General features: G+C 48.6%; 1 protein-coding gene across 7 annotated transcripts in view; it reads right to left on the reverse strand.

The window, feature by feature from the left end:
* SLC2A9 (solute carrier family 2 member 9) overlaps window positions 1-18,924 on the reverse strand; it is a 231,556-nt gene that overhangs the window by 29,078 nt on the left and 183,554 nt on the right. For all 7 annotated transcript variants that reach the window (XM_047718880.1, XM_047718881.1, XM_047718877.1 and 4 more), the window contains one exon: window positions 16,221-16,296. In XM_047718880.1, coding sequence (XP_047574836.1) covers window positions 16,221-16,296 — 76 coding nt within the window. The remainder of the gene's footprint in view (window positions 1-16,220; window positions 16,297-18,924) is intronic.

Consider the following 18,924-nt stretch of genomic DNA (forward strand, 5'->3'; position numbering starts at 1 on the left):
ATAAATATGCGTTTGTTGGGGGACAGCCTGTGGTCTGAGATGGCCCCTTCCCTACCCCTGTGAGATCACCATTCACTGGAGCCTGATTAACATAAGAAGTGCTTGGTAAGTACTTTTTTTTACTAAGTACTAAGTACTAAGAATGCACTTACCTATCCACCTTACCTTTCCAACTCCTCCCTTTTAGACTTGCCAGTCAGACTCATTATGTTTACACTTCCCAGGCTGATTGTAACCATCAGTTTGAGTGTCTGTCCTCTCAATTAGATTTTCAACTCTAGATGAAAGGAAAACATCTCTGACTCTAGTTCTGCAACCTCAGTACAGAACATAGTACCAGGCACCTAGTGCATGTTTGAAATCTTTCGTTGAATGAATTAATGGGGGACATAACAGAGAACTGGTAAGAGAGCAAAAATTATACTGTAAATAGCCAATGCAGACAAAATCCAGGCACTCAAGTACGCATTATTTTCTTCATAAAGAGAGTCCCTGTGGGCTCCTTTCAGACAGAATTCTAACAAGCCTGATTTTATATTTGCGTCCATATTGCTTAAATCAAGACGTTGGGTGCACAGATGGAGAACCCCAGGGCAAGGCCGTACACGCGCATGGACCCGCTTCCCTGAATGGGTCTGATAGAGGAGACTTGGCCGCGGGTAAGACCTCCCATTAGTGGCTGCCACTGTTTGGGAGAAACAGCCCTCCATGCGGCTGGCTTGATGAGCTCTCAGAACCAGCTCTCTCGCCAGAGGCTTGCTTGATGTAGCAAAGACTTTCATGTCTCCTGAGCATAGCTTCAGAACTGCAAAGTGCCAGGGAGAACTGCTGGGTGAATGTGAAGCCTGGAGTCTCAACTGCATCAAGACGCCCATGGAAGGCATAAAGTAGAGGAAAGGCCATTTCATATTCTTGGTGCTTATTTCTTTTCATGCAAACTTAAAGTGTGAAGGAGGCTGTGACAGAATCTTTCTTTCCAAAGAAGTCCATGTCCTAACCCCCAGAACCTGTAAATAACGTCACCTTACAGGGCAAAGGGACTTTGCCAATGGGATTAAGTGAAGGATGTTAGGATGGGAAAGATCCTGGAATACCAGGACAGTTCAGTGTCATCATGAGGTCCTTAAAAGAGAGAGGCAGGAGGGTTAAAATCTGAGGAAAAGATTTGTACAGAAGCAGAAATTTGAAGATGGAATAGGGGTCCTGGAGAAAGCAGGGTAGAAGGCTCTAGAAGCTAGAGAAGTCAGGGAATGAACTCCCCCCCAAAACCTCAGGGAGGCACACAAGCTTGCCGACCCATGTAGACATCTGAACTCAGAATTGTAAGAAAATACATGTGCTGATGTAATCCACTACGTCTGTGATGATTTGTTATAACAACAGCAGGAATCTAATACAGACGTCTGAAAGATGCCCCATTCATACAGACAAGGTGCTTCAGAAAGGTCTCGGCTTGAAGACATGAGATGGGTTTGAAGACCCAGCTCCCACCTCTTCTGAGCACGTGAGCAAGAGCATTTGATTCTTCCCCTGCTGTTTCAATACCTCCTTCTTCCCACTTAGTGAGTCAAACCCCTGCAGGTGTCCTACCCTAACACAAGAGATCACTAGCAGATTTTAAGCTCCTTTCCTATTCCAATATAAACACTTCACGATGTAACCATGGAATGTGGGACCCTAAGAATCTTCTTGGATGAAACTGTCTAAGTGAGGAGGGGAACTAGTGTTCACCAAGAATTTACTATATGCCCGGCCAGGTTCTAGTGGTGCTAGGGAGGTCCTACCGCCTCATGTGCATTTCACAGCTATGGAGTAGCGTTTACAAGAACACAGGGCATGAAGCTGAAATGCTCAGACTTGAAAACCAGCTTGCCTGAAACTGGCTGTGGGACCCTATATGACCCCTTCTCTTTTTGTGCCTCAGTTTCATCTCCTGTAAAAGGGTAATGATCACAGAGGCTTCTGGTGGGATTCACAGGAGTTAATACATGACACACAGCTGACACTCAAGTAAAGACTGCTATTTGGACACAAGGAAATAAGCAGAGATGTGACAACACACACTCACACACTCATACTTTCACACTCACACACATAGGCTGACTTGAAACAGGTGATGAGCTAGGTTGGTTTGAGTCTGAAGCCTGTACTTACTCCACAATACCAGGTTATGATGGTAGTTATAAACTGGGGGGCGTTCTGCCTCCAAGGGACATGTGGCCACATCTGGGGACATTTTTGGTTGTCACAACTAAGAGGAGGTGCTACCGGCAGCTGGGGAGTACAGGCCAAGGGTGCTGCTCAACATTGTACCATGCCCAGGATGACCTCCATCACAAAGGATTATCCAGCCCCAGTGCCTGTAGTGCTGAGGTTGAGGAACCCTGTTCTAGAATTTTCTACAGGAAATCAAGTCATGGCATCATTAATTTACCATGTATTTATCACCTTGGGGAGCTTGTGAATACCAAATTTCTATCAGACCATTTATCAGTTCTTTCTAGGACTCTGAATTTATAATTTGTGTTGTTACGGAATCCATTTAAATATGCCTCAATAAAGGGAGGGAGGCAAGAAAGGAAATTAAAACTTACCAAGCCCCTTTTGTGTGCCAAGCACTGGCCCTTTCACTAAACAAGATTGGGGCTGCTAGTCTCATTTTGCAGGCAAGGAAATGTAGCTTAGAGAAGCTAAGTGACTTTCTGAGGGTGTCACAGGTAGTCGGAAGGGGTGGCCTGATCAGACCCCAGGCCCATGCCTCTCTCTTGGTGCCATGGGGCAGGAGTGAGTTTCTTACTCTTTCTAGAACACAAAAGAAGGAAATGAGTGAGAGCTGGTTCCGTGTTTGGCAGAGTTTGAAGATCTGCCACCAGCAGACTGATGAGACAGTCCAAGACTCCTGTAGGAACTCAGGTTTGCAGGAATCTGGCCCTCGGGCCCATGATGTGCCATCTTAGCAAACAGAGTATTTCAAACCATATGGCTCCCGAATGAAGGGACATAATGCAGAGAACTGAGGCAGGGATGGGTGCCTCTCCTGGGAACCCCTGCCTCTGGCCAGCCATTTCAGGAGAGTAGAGGGACTGTGGCCCAGGGGAAGGGGTCCAGGTCCTTCCTCTGATACTGACTATGCTATGTGGGGCTAATTACTTCCTCTCAGACTCTTGGTTTTCTTATCTGCAAAATGGGTACATTGATCTAAGAGGGTGATATGATAGATGTGAAAGTGACTGTTATTTCTGTTGGATTACTCTTACTATGATTACCACCACCACCACGACTACCACTACTGGTACTATTACTCTGGAACGACTTGTTGCAGAGCAGGTCTCTGAGGACCCTGTCCTCCAATCTATTACCCACAGCAGTCAAAGTGAACATTGGAAATAGAAATCAGATCCCATCAGCCTCTGATCAGTCCCTCCTACACTTTCCAACAACACTGGGAGCCAACAGCTGACCTAGTGGGACCTTATTGTTCCTTCCCACTCTCTGACTTTTCATCCCGTCCCTTCCACTCTGTTCATGCCACTCCCACCACAAACATGTCCTTGCTCTCTCCAGAACGGCCCAAACATGGCAGCCCTCGCCTCACAGGTTTGTTGAGTGCCTGACATGTGGCCAGTCTGAACTGAGATGTGCTGTATACACCAATTCCAAAGACTGAGATTATAAAAGGAAAAAAGAAATTTAGAATACCTTATTAACACATTTTATATAATGATTCCAAGCTGAAATGATGAAGTTTTGGATATGTGGGCTGAATACAATACATTATCAAAAGTAATTTTATCGGTTCCTTTTTTACTTTTTGAATGTGGCTACTAGAAAAATCTAAGTAACACTTGTGTCTTGAATGATATTTCTATTAGGCAACACTGTTCTGGAACTTGCCAGGCAGCTTCTTGCCTTTGTTACTGCTTCTACGTGGAAGATTTTCCCTTTAGTTGTCTGTATGCGGCCACATCCCCCCTTGCTTCCTGCGCATTGACCCACTTCATCCTCAGGACATCTGTGACCCATTTTACATGTGGAGAAACTGACACAAGAGAGGATGAGAAAGCCAAGGCCACCCTGGTGGTTGTGTGGGGATATGAACCAATGGGAGGGGCTCTGAGCCAAGGTCCTTTCCCATTTCATGTAGTCTCTCTGGGGAACATCACCTTTTTTTGCTCCTTAACGGTCAACTTTTGGATGCCTAAGATCCCCCACAAATGCTAGCCATCCTGCCTCTAATATGGTGAGTTGAGTGGAAACCCTTCAAGTACTTTTATCAGCATGAATCTTGCCTCCTTAAGATTAAGTGATGGACAGTGTGTGAACACAGTGGGCCAATTTTCATTTTGCAGCTTATTTTTTTTTAATTTATTTTTTTAATTTTTAATTTTTTTATTTTTTCAGCATAACAGTGTTCATTATTTTTGCACCACACCCAGTGCTCCATGCAATCCGTGCCCTCTACAATACCCACCACCTGGTGCCCCCAACCTCCCACCCCCCACCCCTTCAAAATTCTCAGATCGTTTTTCAGAGTCCATAGTCTCTCATGGTTCACCTCCCCTTCCAATTTCCCTCAACTCCCTTCTCCTCTCCATCTCCCCTTGTCCTCCATGCTATTTGTTATGCTCCACAAATAAGTGAAACCGTATGATAATTGAGTCTCTCTGCTTGACTTATTTCACTCAGCATAATCTCTCCCAGTCCTGTCCATGTTGCTACAAAACTTGGGTATTCATCCTTTCTTTTTTCTTTTTTTTTTTTTTTTACAGTTTTATAAACATATATTTTTATCCCCAGGGGTACAGGTCTGCGAATCGCCAGGTTTACACACTTCACAGCACTCACCATAGCACATACCCTCCCCAATATCCATAACCCCACCCCCCTCTCCCAACCCCCTCCCCCCATCAACCCTCAGTTTGTTTTGTGAGATTAAGAGTCACTTATGGTTTGTCTCCCTCCCAATCCCATCTTGTTTCATTTACTCTTCTCCTACCCCCTCGACCCCCCATGTTGCATCTCCTCTCCCTCATATCACGGAGATCATATGATAGTTGTCTTTCTCCGATTGACTTATTTCGCTAAGCATGATACCCTCTAGTTCCATCCACGTCGTCGCAAATGGCAAGATTTCACTTCTTTTGATGGCTGCATAGTATTCCATTATGTATATATACCACATCTTCTTTGTCCATTCGTCTGTTGATGGACATCTAGGTTCTTTCCATAGTTTGGCTATTGTAGACATTGCTGCTATAAACATTCGGGTGCACGTGCCCCTTCGGATCACTACATTTGTATCTTTAGGGTAAATACCCAGCAGTGCAATATATTGAGGTATGTGCCGTCTATCCCTACACTTTGAAGAGTTTTGATCAGGAAGGGATGCTGTACTTTGTCAAATGCTTTTTCAGCATCTATGGAGAGTATCATATGGTTCTTGTTCTTTCTTTTATTAATGTGTTGTATCACATTGATTGATTTGCGGATGTTGAACCAACCTTGCAGCCCTGGAATAAATCCCACTTGGTCGTGGTGAATAATCCTTTTAACGTACTGTTGAATCCTATTGGCTAGTATTTTGGCGAGAATTTTTGCATCTGTGTTCATCAAGGATATTGGTCTGTAGTTCTCTTTTTTGTTGGGATCCTTGTCTGGTTTTGGGATCAAGGTGATGCTGGCCTCATAAAATGAGTTTGGAAGTTTTCCTTCTATTTCTATTTTTTGGAACAGTTTCAGGAGAATAGGAATTAGTTCTTCTTTAAATGTTTGGTAGAATTCCCCCGGGAAGCCGTCTGGCCCTGGGCTTTTGTTTGTTTGGAGATTTTTGATGACTGTTTCAATCTCTTTACTGGTTATGGGTCTGTTCAGGCTTTCTATTTCTTCCTGGTTCAGTTGTGGTAGTTTATATGTCTCTAGGAATGCATCCATTTCTTCCAGATTGTCAAATTTGTTGGCGTAGAGTTGCTCATAGTATGTTCTTATAATTGTCTGTATTTCTTGCAGCTTATTTTTGACACATCAGAGAAGTGAATCATGATCATGTAATTATATCCCATTTGGAAAAATGCAAATTTAAATAAGGTTAATACCATTCCCTCAGCCCCCACAAGAGTCCAGTCATTAACACTGTTAGAGAAGAAATTAAAGTGGAAGTGGTGTTTCTCTCAGGTCTATTCCCCTGACAGCCCCAGCCTGCAGACTCTGAGTCCACATGCATTTCTGGTGTGAACAGAAATCCCTCATTTTCTGTCTCAACTAATTTGAGTTTCTTGTTAAAGGAGGCAATGTGGGTAATGTACTTAACCCTGTGCCTGGCCCATAATGAGTGTCAATAAATGGTATTGGTGATGATAATGCCGTGACCATGGTGCTCATGGTGATGGTGATGGTGGTGATGACGATGGTAGTAATGGTGATGATGGTGTGATGATGGTGATGATGGTGATGATGGTGGTGCTGGTGACAATGGTGTGATGGTGATGATGGTGTGATGGTGGTGATGGTGATGTGATGGTGATGGACATAATGGTGATGGGGTGATGGTGGTGATGGTGGTGATGGTGATGATGATGGTGGTGATGATGGTGGGTGGTAGTGATGATGATAATTGTTAAATTGCAATACTCTGCTGAGATTTGTTGGATTCCTTATTGAGCACTAACAGAGGTGTTTGAGCCCATGTCAAAACCAGTGCCTGTGTGGGAGTGAGGAATGAGGGGGATGGAGAGTTTAGCATGACCTACAGACCAAGTAGGTCACTGGTGGTTTCATACATTGAAATAAGGGGAGACAGGAGAAGAAGCAGATTTAGGGAGGAAATGATGATTTCTTACTGGGCATGGTCAGTTTTTAGGAACCTATACCATGTCTATGTGGGGCTGAACTGTAGGGAAGTAGACACCTGGGTCTGAAACTTGGGAGGGAAGTGCAGGTGGAGAGAAGGAGTGGGGGCACCAGAGAAGAGTGGACGTGGACACTCTCAGTGGAAAGGTCAACCTGGGACAGCATCTGCAGTGAGAAGTGCATGGTTCAAGGGCAGAAGCAGGGGGTGGCAATATCCATGGACAGGAAGAAGACAAGAGTGTGAGAGGACAAAGGAGGGGCAGCCAGGGGGGAAAAATGGAGAAACCAGACCTGCCACTGCCTGAGGAAAAAGAGAGCTTTAAGGTAAGAATCATCATGTGTCTCACTGAGCAGAACAAAAAGACAATAAAGAGGCTCACATCTGCTCAGATCAGGTTTTGGTGCCGAACTATTGAAAAATAATTGTTTTTTATGAGTCTTTTGAATTTTGGAATTGCAGATAAGGGGATGTGGACATGACAGGCATAGAGTTACGCTATTCTGATCAGACTTCAGGGAAGGAGGGCTTTTGGTAGATGTCTCCAGCCATGTTAGGGTGAGCCTCAGTCAGACCCACCTGGCCCCAGCACATACCCTTCCTGGGGTGGCCCATTTCCAGTGATTGTAGGCATTGGGGTAGAAGGGCCTGGGCTACAGCACGGCCCTATCTGATCAGCCATTTCCACTGCAGAATTCCTACAGTGTTGGCTGAGCTGTCCTTGGGCCCGCATCACAGCCCAACCTCTCTCTCCACCCACCCCCTGCCTCCCTTCAGTGGGCGAGGAGCCCTTATAAACATCCCTCATCTGAACTACATCTTGGCATCAGATTCTGGACAAGCTACCCTGTGACAGGTCCTGTACTTTAACGTGGCAGCTCACCTGTGCAGCAATGGCTAATGGTCATGTCTAAACTACCATGTCGGGGCGCCTGGGTGGCTCAGTGGGTTAAGCCACTGCCTTCGGCTCAGGTCATGATCCCAGGTCCTGGGTTCGAGCCCCACATCGGGCTTTCTGCTCAGCAGGGAGCCTGCTTCCTCCTCTCTCTCTGCCTGCCTCTCTGCCTACTTGTGATTTCTCTCTGTCAAATAAATAAATAAAATCTTTAAAAAACAAAACAAAACAAAACAAAACAAAACAAAAAAAAATAAACTACCATGTCTAAGACTGACCCCAATCTGGTCCCTTTGGCCTCCTCAGTTAACAGCAACACCATGCTTAGAGTCTTTTCACTCTGGTCTTGCTCCAGTCTTGCTCCACATTCCACATCCAACCTGCCAAAGCCTTCAGTCCATTAAAACTTACAAATACTACCGTGTTTGGAATCCACCATTTCTCATCACTTCCTCCACTGCCAGCCTGGTCCAAGGGGTCACCACCATCTGCCTGCATGATTGTAAGAACCTTCTGACTGGTTTCCCAGCTTTTACCCTTGGCCTCCTACAGGTTGTTTTAACACAGCAGTCAAGAACATCCTTTTAAAGATTGTTTTTTTTTTTAAGAACATCCTTTTAAAATGGAGCTTAGAAGCTGTTACTCCTCTGCCTCAAATCCCCAGAGGGTTGCCATCTCTCCCAAAGAAAAAGCCAGAAGTCCTTAAAATGGCCTGCAGAGCAATACATGACCTGCTGCTTTCTGTCTCCCATCACTCGCAATTCAATTTCATCTCCAGCCGTTCTTCCTTCACTCACTCCCTGACTTCATTGGTCTCCTTGCTGTTCTTGCAACAGTTCAGACATATTCCTGCCTCAGGCCTTTGCACCGACTCGTCCCTCTGCTTGGGGTGCTCTTCCATGCTATCTGCATGCCTTGTTCCCTCCAGTCCTTCCCATCTTTGCTCAGCTGTCACCTTGCCACTGAGGTCTTCCCTAACAACCCCAGTTCAAATTCAATACTTTCCCAGAGGTGGTTCCCACCCACCTTCCCCGCTCTGATTTTCACCACAGTGCTTATCCCATCTGGCACGCTTTACTAATGACTTTTCATATTGCCTTATGTCTCCCTCCACTATAGCAAATGCTCCGCGGTGACAGGTGTTTTTGTCTCTTTTGTTTTTATTGTCTCCCCAACACCTACAGGAATGCCTGCCACATGGTTCCATTAGTAACTATTTGAATGAATAGGTGGATTCAAGCCTTAGAAGGGCCCAGCAAGGTAGGTACTATGGTTATCTTTAATTTTCAGGTGAAGCCTAGAGAGATTAAGACATTTGCCTGAAGCCACTTGTTAGGAAGAGGTAGAATTGGTGTCTGAATTGCGGAGGCTTCTTGTTCCAGGCTTTTTACTTCGAATCAGGTTATGGGCTGAATTGTGTTATCCCCTCTTGACACCCCCTAAAAAATTCATGTTGAAGTCCTAACCTCGAGGACCTCAGAATGTGACTGTATTCAGAGATGGGGCCTTTAAAGAGGGGACTAAGGCAAAATGAGGTCAGATGGGTGGGCCCTTAGCCATGATGACTGCTGTCCTCATAAGAGAAAGAGGGACAACCATACGAGGACACAGGGAGAAGATGCCATCTACAAGGCAAGGGGAGAGGCCTCAGAAGAAACCAACCCTGCCTGCACTTTGCTCTGGGGCTTCGAGCCTCTAGAACCGTGAGACGGTACATCCCTGCCGTTTAAACCTGTCGGTCTGTGCTTCCTGGTTTGGCAGCTGACAGACTCATCCAATCACTATTCAAGCTGAGTACACTGGAGTGGGGGCGGGGGGGAAGGTCTGATCTGGTCCTGCCTACCTCTTAGTCCCCTTTGCTAACACCCAGCTCCCCTATAATGCCGCTAGCTGCCTGGACCACTTGCCCACTCCCCATATATGCTGCTGTCTCATGTGTTTTACCCTTAGGAAAGGCTATTAGGACCCGAATGTCCCAACCCCTCCACCCCTCACTGGCTCTCTCACAAAGGTGTCCACATCTGAAGCCCCGGAATCTGCGTGACAACAGACGTAGCAGGTGTGATCAAATTAAACACGTTGGGATAGGGAGGTTATTCTGGAGCATCCTATCTAAGCCGGGTGGATCTGGTATAACCACAGGGTCGTTATACAAAGGAGGCAGGAGGTCAGCACCAAGAGAAGATGCCATGCGCTGCTTTGAGGACCGAGGTTGGAACACAAGGTCTGGGGTGTGGGTGGTCTCTCAGTGGGAATAAGGCCAGCAAGCAAATCCCCTTGAGACAGAGGGAACTGTCCTTGTCCATGCAAGTGGTTTCAGACTTGGGACGTCCGGAGCGGCAGGAGAGGAAATTCCCGTGGCTCTCAGCCTCTGAGTTACTGGTCCTTTGTAGCAGGAGCCGCAGGAAGTAAGCACAGCTCTGCCTCACCCTGACTTGTCCGGAAGAATGGCGTTCTATTCATTCCTCAAGATTCAGTGAGTGATCTCTCCTGGGTTATCAGTGTGGGTCCACAGTGCTGCAAGTGGAGGAAGCCGGCAGCCACCAGAAGCCAGGAGACAGGCCTGGAGCAGACTGTCCCCCAGGGCTTCCAGAGAAGCCAGCTCTGCTCCCTCCTTCATGCCCAACTTCGCCCTCCAGCATTGCAGGAGAATGCATTTCCGTCCCTTCCAGGCTCCTGTTCCTGGTCCTGCGTGACAGCAGCCACAGGAAACTAAGACCCTCACACTGAGAGCCAAGCTCTCAGAGCCACGGTTGTGAGGGAACAGTTGGGTGTCAGCCTCTTCTGCCAGGTTCCCAGGGACTGCTCAGGCACAGCTAGCAGGAAGACAGAAGAACCCAGAAGCAGGGGCTTGTCACTCATTTCAGGGTCTGCAGGACCAGATTTTTCCCTGTTTCTGTCAAAAATCCAGGCTTATGCCCTGACACCTCGGAGGCCCCAAATTCATTCTCAGAGCAGCATTTGCTTGGGATTGCTTCGGAGGGAAGGAGCCTTTCCAGAGAGGACGTAGCAGCAAATCATAGAGCACGGCCACATCTTCCTACTCAGGTTTCTGGAGATAAGCTCGCTAATGAACTCTGCCTTAGACTGGGGGAAAGAGATAAGTAGGAAAGCTAAGTGCTGGCAAAAGTGAAGGAGGGAGAACGGCAGGGAAGAGGAGACCGCAGACCAGGGGAGATGTGGGTTCAAATCCTGACGGGCCGCCCGTGCACCAGGTCATGTGGTCAAGTCAGGCTCCCCGAAGTGGAGGTGCCCTCGTCGGGGACAGGATGTCTCCTTTGTAGGGTGCTGTGAGGACCAGGGTGAATGAGGCAAAGTACCTAGTGCTGAGCAGGATGTATCCATTTAAAAAGTTCTGCTTGGTCTTCTTGAATAAGCAGAACCTGCCCGGGAACAAGGCAAGCAGCCTGCCACCCATCCATTTGCCATAAGTGTCAGACGACGTAAGCCCCTCGTTTCCATGGCTACTGGCCCTGCACCTACAGCTGCCAGGGTAAGGAAGTAGTTTCCTGCCAACTCTGTGCCTTGCTAGTTTCTAAGGCTGCTGAACAGATCACTGCAGACCTGGTGACTTGAAATAACAGAAAGGCATTTCCTGCCAGTTCTGGAGGCCAGAGTGGAAGTCAGGGTGCAGACAGGGCTCATTTTCTCGGAGGCCCTGAGGGAGGCACTGTCCCGAGGCTCTCTTAGTTTCTGGTGTTGGCTGGCAGTCCTTGGTGCTCTGTGATTGTCCCCGTGTCACTCAGCTCTCTGCCTCTGTCTTCACATCACCTTCTCCTCTGTGTGTCTCCACATGCCCTCTCCTCATCTTATAAGGACACCAGTCATTGGATTTTTGGGCCCACCCTCAATCCAGGGTGATTTCCTCTTGAGATCCTTAACTAATGACAGCTACAAAGATCAACTTCTAAATGAGGTCACATTCTGAGGTTCTGAGCTGATGCGAATCTGGGGGCGCTCACTATTCACCTCGCTACAGTAGCATGGTTCCTGCATGGCCAGCAGATGGAGGGGTGGACATCGGCAGTTAGTGTCATATGCTGAGACCATCTAAATGATCACATCTTTGACGTTTCCCTGTAATCTGCCTTTACCATGATAACTTGTCTTGTTATCAAACATTCCTCCAATTACCCCACTCTGAGTGTGCCACGTCCTCCCGGTAGGACCCTGACATCTGTTACTTAAGGCAAGCTCCCTCCAGGACAGATCCTGTGTGTGTGTATGTGCGTGTGTGTTTCCTCACTGTGTCTCCATGCCTGGAAGGACGCCTGCTCCAAGTACTCCCTCACTATTTGTGAAATGGGTGAATGAATTATCTATCATCTATCTATCTATGTTCTCTCTAAGATGAGAGTCCATGATGGTCTTTCCAGATTAAATCAACGTGATAGATAGGGGAGCCCTTTTTCTAGGCACTAGGCACTCGGTATGTCCCTATCAGGGGGGCTCTGGCCTTCTGGAGTGTTCCAAGCAGAGTGACCTTCTAGGAGCAGTGACCACACCCCACGTTGCAGAGTAGACAGAGGTGTGTCTGTCCTCCCCACCAGCATGGAAACCTCCCTGGGAAGGCAGTTGGTGTCAGGGTTGGTGCCAGGCACAGAGCCCCCACGTTGTCAGATTTTTCACACTGTAACTGAAGCGCTTTGGTGGCGTCTCCTTTCCCGCAAAGATAAAGCTCTTTTATGACAGTGCCTCATTTATTAGCTGTCGTGGCCTCTGCCTCAGGGTTATGCACACAGATAAAATATGTAGCAGGAAACCATCTGCCCTGTTTCTCTCTTTCCCTTCACCTCATTTCAACTCCCTGTCAAGCCTCCTTGAATTTGTTTGCTCATCACAGAAGCTGCCTCGGGCAAACTCCTGATGTCTTTCCTTGGAGGATGATCCTTTTTACTTAATGTTGGCAGGGGTGGGGGAGGTGGGGTGGGGAGCAGCCTCAAACAGGGAGTCCCTCAATGCCTTATCTATCAGCATTTCTGAGCTGCACCTTCCCAGGATGGCTCCTCCTTGGATCCACTCCTTCCGGTCCAGTTAAGATGATGTCCCGTCCCAAGAGGCAGCCTCCCTTAGACAGGTAATTTCCCTGGGGCTTAAGCTGTGCACTGTCAATTTGAATTCAAGAGAAGTTTCTAAAGCCTGGCAATCTCCTAGCGGGTGAGGCTTGGCTGCTGGGGGACCGTAGTGGGGCTTGGGGAGCAGAGGGTAAAGGGCCCCTGCTGATCTGGGATTAGGGAGGGCAGGGGGACCTCCCTTTAGGGAGGCTCCCAGAAACTGAGGGAGAGCTTAGAATCTAAACCGCTGGAGACTCAGCAGGTGCTATGATCAGAAGAAAACCGTGTTTGCCCACAGTGGGAGAAAAATCAACACCATCGTAGGAGGAGCAAGGACTTGGGACAAAACCCAAGGCAAAGCTTAGTGGTTTGGGTCAGGAAAGCACCTTGGGTTTGTGGATGAGTCCAATTTCGCCTACTTGCGAAGCAGACGGAAGATGTTACAACATCAATGATCCTCAATGATGTAACATTGAGTTACAACATGAACACTCATTGTTCTTCCCAGGAAAACAGCTGTTATGGAAGAAGATGACCCAGAAAGCACCAATATCACACTATGAAGTGGAGAGCTTCCCCTCTGTGACCTGCTCTTGTCCCAGGGTCACACTGGGCTCCTTGTCAGGGAGGCAGTGCCCAGGTTCACTGCCCTCGCCCTTGTCCTGGTGGTTTGCTGCAGACTGCATTACCTGTCGGGCCCTGGCCAGTGCCTCTACCTCTGCTTTGTTCCCTCCCCTTCTATCTGCCTCCCCAACCCCCTCTTCCCACTGTACATCTGCCCCATGATGTTTATGCTTGAAAACCCCGACAGATCTCTCTGGAGCTCAGGATAAAATCATAAATCCTTAGTGCAACGCCCCGGGCTCTCTGGGTTGGCATCCAGTGCATCTCGACTTGTCCTCTGCACTTGGAGTCTCGCTCCAGGCTCTGGACAGGGGTCCCAGGCTCCACCCAGAACCTAGAGTCTGGTTCTGCTGTTGTAGGGTGAGGCCTGACATTCAGTGTTCACTGTGGTCCTCTAAGCCGGTGACTGTAACATACACAGCCCAGTGGAAAACCAGTGCTCTAGCCCATGGTTCTGAAATCCGACTGCACCCTGGAACCACACGGGTGTGTTAGAAAACACAGAACCTGCGTTCCTTCGACATGAACTTCTTTATCACTCTGGTGTTTTTGCTGGCTGCTCCCATCATGTGGAAATCCCTCCTTCCCTACCTGCAGGCTACCTTCCAAATGTCAGAATGGAGGGCCTCGAGCTGGGGTTGGCAGACTGTCTACAGAGAGTCAAATAGGAAATACATTAGCATTTTTAGGCAACCACCTGTGCTCTCTGCCATATCCTTCTCTTTTCCCCTTTAAAATGTAAATGTTCAACTTCTTCTTTTCTTTAAACATTTATTTATTTATTTGAGAGACTGAGTGAGTGGTGGGGGGAGAGGGGCACAGGGAGGGAGAGAGAGACTCTCAAGCCGATTCCCCATTCAGCCTGGAGCCCCACTTGGGGCTCAAGCTCATGACTCTGAGATCACGACATGAGCTGAAACCAGGAGTCGGAAACTTAACCGACTGAGCCACCCGGGTGCTCCACACTTTCTCTTTTAAAATTTATAAGAAAAATAGTGCTTTGCTCAGGGGTCATATGAAACAAGCTCTTGACCGGATTTGGCCCACATGCTGTAGTTTGCTGGACTATAGACACTGTCACTTTGGTGAGGTAGTGAGCTCCCTATTGACTGAAGCACTCGGGTGACAGAGGGATTTCCGGCAGGAATGCACATCATCTATGGCTTTGCTTGCCCACGCCCCCATTGCAGAGGTGTGTAGCTGTGACGGAGACTGTGTGGCCTGTAAAAATATTCATATCTGGACCTTCACAGAAAAAGTTTGCCAATCTGTGCATTAAGTAAATGAGGATATACGGGAAACAGATGAGCCAGGGAGGGTGGGATGAAGCAAGTAAAGCAGGATGACGTGACAGCGAGTACGTGTGGCTGTGTGTGCATGTGTGTGTGTGCACGTGTGCATGTGAGCGTGCAGGTGCCTGTACTTGCGCATGCATACATGTGTGGGTGCTGATTTCAGATTAAGAGGTCTGGAGAGGACCCCCAGGGCCTGATGTCTCAAGTGGGATGTCTACATCAGCCTGTAAGCCCTGCGGGAGCAGAGGTTGCCCTTCTGGTCTGCTCCCCAGTGTGCAGAGGCCTAGCCTGGGGCCTCTGGCTGCCTGCCGGCAGGGGTGCCCACGTGAACGCTGCCCACAGAAGGGGTGATGGGGCACCGTAGGTCTGAACTCGTTTACATGTGCCCTTGTTGGTTCTCTGGTCAGTGCACTGCTCCACTGGGAGGGTGCCTCCATCTTCCTCACCCTCCGATTACCATCACCCCATGGTGTGTGTGTGTCTGTGTGCACACGTGTGTGTGCGTAATGCCTGCCCCCTCACTTCGCAGTGCATTCTGCCATCTCACTGTAACAGCTCACCGTCCTGAATCGGGGATAGATGTGGTTCATTCATCACAGATGTGGCAGGATGTGGGACATGATGGCCCATGAAAAGTAGCAGCACAAAGGGAGAAAGAGAAATTCAGTTCTATGTGTTCTGATAGAAGCGTAGTGTTGTTTTCATCCACATAGAAACAGAAATAACCACAGCAACACCTGCCAGACAGATGTGTGTGAGTGTCAGACCTGCCCTGACACCCTTCTCAGTCCCAGCTGAGGGGGACCCCTGTCTCATGGGACACAGACACAGAGCCAGGGAAACTGAGGCCCCAGTAGAGGAGAGGACTTTCCCAGTAGGGAAATGGCAGAGCTGGGGCTGGAAGCGAGTCCTGGGGAAACTGAGGCTCAGAACACTCCAGACTCCTCGTACAGCCACCGTAGAAGGTGGTGATCAGGGCCCTGGGAGTCAGGTGGTGATCCCACCACAACTCCCTCCATGCACACCGCTCCCATCCCTACCGCCTTCTCTAGAGCTGTCACAAGCCTCAAATGAGTTCATAATGCACACCAAGTACTTGGCCACAGCGAGCACATACCCGGTGATCAGTATATCTCAGACATTACTATTATCATCATTATTATCATAAACACCTTCCACGCTAAATGGTCACTTCTCTGTGTGCACAGACTTCTAACTTGAGTATCCTCCATTCGTCCCAAGCTAGAGCATCTGGCTCAGAGCCCCTGCAGCTGTTAACTGTAGCTGTGAGGTTGCTCTGTGTTATCAGCTGCCCAGCTCTGGGTAAGTCTGTTACCTAATATCTGTGGGATGGAAATGAAGGCCACCGCTGCATTTCAACAGGGAGGGGACTGTCTTTCCCCCTCCATTCCCGGCCAGGCCTTGCCCCTCCTGGGCCCCAAGCTCCCATGGGTATGATGAGAACACCCCAGCTCAGCAGTGCTGGAGAGGAAGGAGGCGTGCCTTACCTGGCCCACTGCAGAAGGAGGCGATGATGGCCAAGATGCAGATGATACTCAGGTACGGGATCCCGGGAGCGTGGTCCTGAGAGAGAGCAGGAGTGTGGGAAGGGGAGGAGGCTGCGGGGCAGAGAGGACCTGGGTTCTCACCTCTGCACCTCCTCGATCCATTTGCATGACCTGGGGCAGGTCCCTTCACATCCCTGAGCCCTGGTTCCAGTGTCCATAAAATGGGGATAAGGACAACCCGCAAGCCATTCTATCTGCCTGTTTTACAGATGGGAGTTGAAAGAAGATGATGCCTCCCTAGAGTTTAGCAGTGTCTGCAGCATACAGCAGGTGGTAAATAAACAACTAACACTGAGCTTTGCCTGAAGCAGGCAATATGAGAAGTTTTACAGGCATTAATCACATTTAAAAATTTTTCTTAGTTAATCCTTTTTATTGTGTAAAATACCACCGTTCTACCCCTGCTGTCCTGACAGGTAGGAGATAACTGGTGTCACTGAGTATGTTTGGGGGGTGCTGTCAATTGTCTGGCAGGGTTGGGGTGGCTCAGTGCTGGGCATGAAAGATGTCCTAGCAGACTGGACGTCTGACCATCAGAACATGGTGTCACTAGTGATGAGACAAGGTGAGCATGTTCGGAGGTGCTTGGGCACCTGAGCTCAAACCAGAGAGATTCTGGGAGGTTAAGCTGGGGTCATAAAAGGGCAAAAGGAAAAAAGATCCAGGAGAGAGTTCTACCTGAGCAACGGCACAGAGACACAGGAGAGAACAGCACAGGGGTGAGCAGCAAATGTTCAGATTGGAGGGTGATGGGTTGAGAAGGGGGACAGCAGCCCTTCCGTGTTGAAGTCCACTGGCTCTTGCTGAAGGAGGACCTAGGATGGAGGGAGTATTGTAGGCTCTTGTACTGCATGGATCACTGTTGCACTAAGTTATCCATCATCCAGGCATCCATCCATCCATCGTCCATCCATCCATTTACCCATTGATCCGTCCAACATATACCTATCCATCCATCATCTATTCATACATTCATTCTTCCATCCATCATCCATCACCTATCCATCCATCCGTCCATCCATCCATCCACCCAACGACCCATTATCCATCCATCCATCATCTATTCATACATTCACTCATCCATCCATTATCCATCCATCCATCATCTATTCATACATTCACTCATCCATCCATGATCCACCATCCATCCATCCATCCATCCATCCATGATCCATCATCTGTCCATCCATCCATCCATCCATCCATCCGTCCATCCATCTATTCGTTCATTTGGCAGACTGTTCTTAGTTCCTCCTGGGTGCCATGCACTGGACTGGGAGGTAGGAATACAGAAATGATACAGGCATGGCCCCTGTTCCCACAACTGTATAAGAAAAGAGAGAGGAGTCAATAGGGAAAGGCAATCCTGTATGAGAAGTGATACTACAGGGTTGCCCCTGGGGTCCCTGGGAACACAGAAGGTGCCTCACTGAGTCATGGGGTAGGGGAAGGCTTCCTGGAGGAAGAGGTATCTAAGAGATGCCCAGAGCTTCTTGAGTTTGGAAAGCAGAGAAGCCGGTTGATCAGAGGAGGGCCCCAGGAAGAGGAAAGGGCAGGCTCTTTGGAGGCTGCCAGAGAATGGGGCTGGGGAGCAGAGAAGTGGGGACAGAGGCAGACAAGGTCTGCCAAGCAGGAAAGAGCTCTGAAACCTTGTGAAGTGAGGCCTAGGGGGGCCCATTTGCTCTAGGCTGCTTTTCCAAAGCTCTGCCACAGCTGCAGAAAGACAACATCCCAGAATATCACCCAACTGGTGAAAGACCCAGCTTGATCAGTCTGAGGGGCCTGCAAGGCACCATGTGCAGGACAACCCTGGTCGGGCATTTGGGAGGGAGGGGTCACTGCCAGCACATCACCACCTCTGCCCACCCCGGAAGACGTTTCTGCCTCCTGCCTGGTAAGAGCACCCAGCAGCACCTCCTTTCTGAAGGACGAGTTGCTGTTCATTAGGTGCCACCACGCTAATATTGCTTTTTTTTTTTTTAAGATTTTATTTATTTATTTGACAGAAATCACAAGTAGGCAGAGAGGCAGGCATAGAGAGAAGGGGAGGCAGGGTTCTTGCTGAGCAGAGAGCCCAATGCGGGGCTCGATCCCAGGACCCTGGGATCATGACCTGAGCCGAAGGCAGAGGCCTTAACCCACTGAGCCACTCAGGAACCCCTAATAATGCCTTTTTTGAGAGGTTTTTGGGACATGGAGGCAAATGATTGACACGTGTGACTTTCCACTCAGGGATTCGTTTTTGGAAAATGCCAAGATTCATTGACCACCGTGGTGCACCTGGTGCTGAGCCAGACTCCAGGCACCAAGAAGGTGCTCTGTCCTTGCAAGCTGTCCTGACTGCGCAGGGGGGTGGGAGGGGCATGGAAGGAAACCCCAAGATTGTGGAATCTCATCCCAGCTCTGCCATTTACTAGCTGGGAAACCTTGAGCGACTTCTTCATTTATATTCATGCCTCAGTTGCCTGTCTCCATTAAGGGGAAAAATACCACTTTCACCATTGGCATTTCCCCAAATCTACATTCCCCTAGCACTTGTCATGTTCAGGTGCCCTTCCAAGTACTGTAGGCACATTTTCTCATTTAATCCTCCTAAGACCCCTGGGTACAGGGACAACTGTCTTATTTTAGAGATGGGGACCCG

This window comes from Lutra lutra, chromosome 2 (assembly GCF_902655055.1).
Source record: "Lutra lutra chromosome 2, mLutLut1.2, whole genome shotgun sequence".
Classification (NCBI taxonomy): Eukaryota; Metazoa; Chordata; class Mammalia; order Carnivora; family Mustelidae; genus Lutra; species Lutra lutra.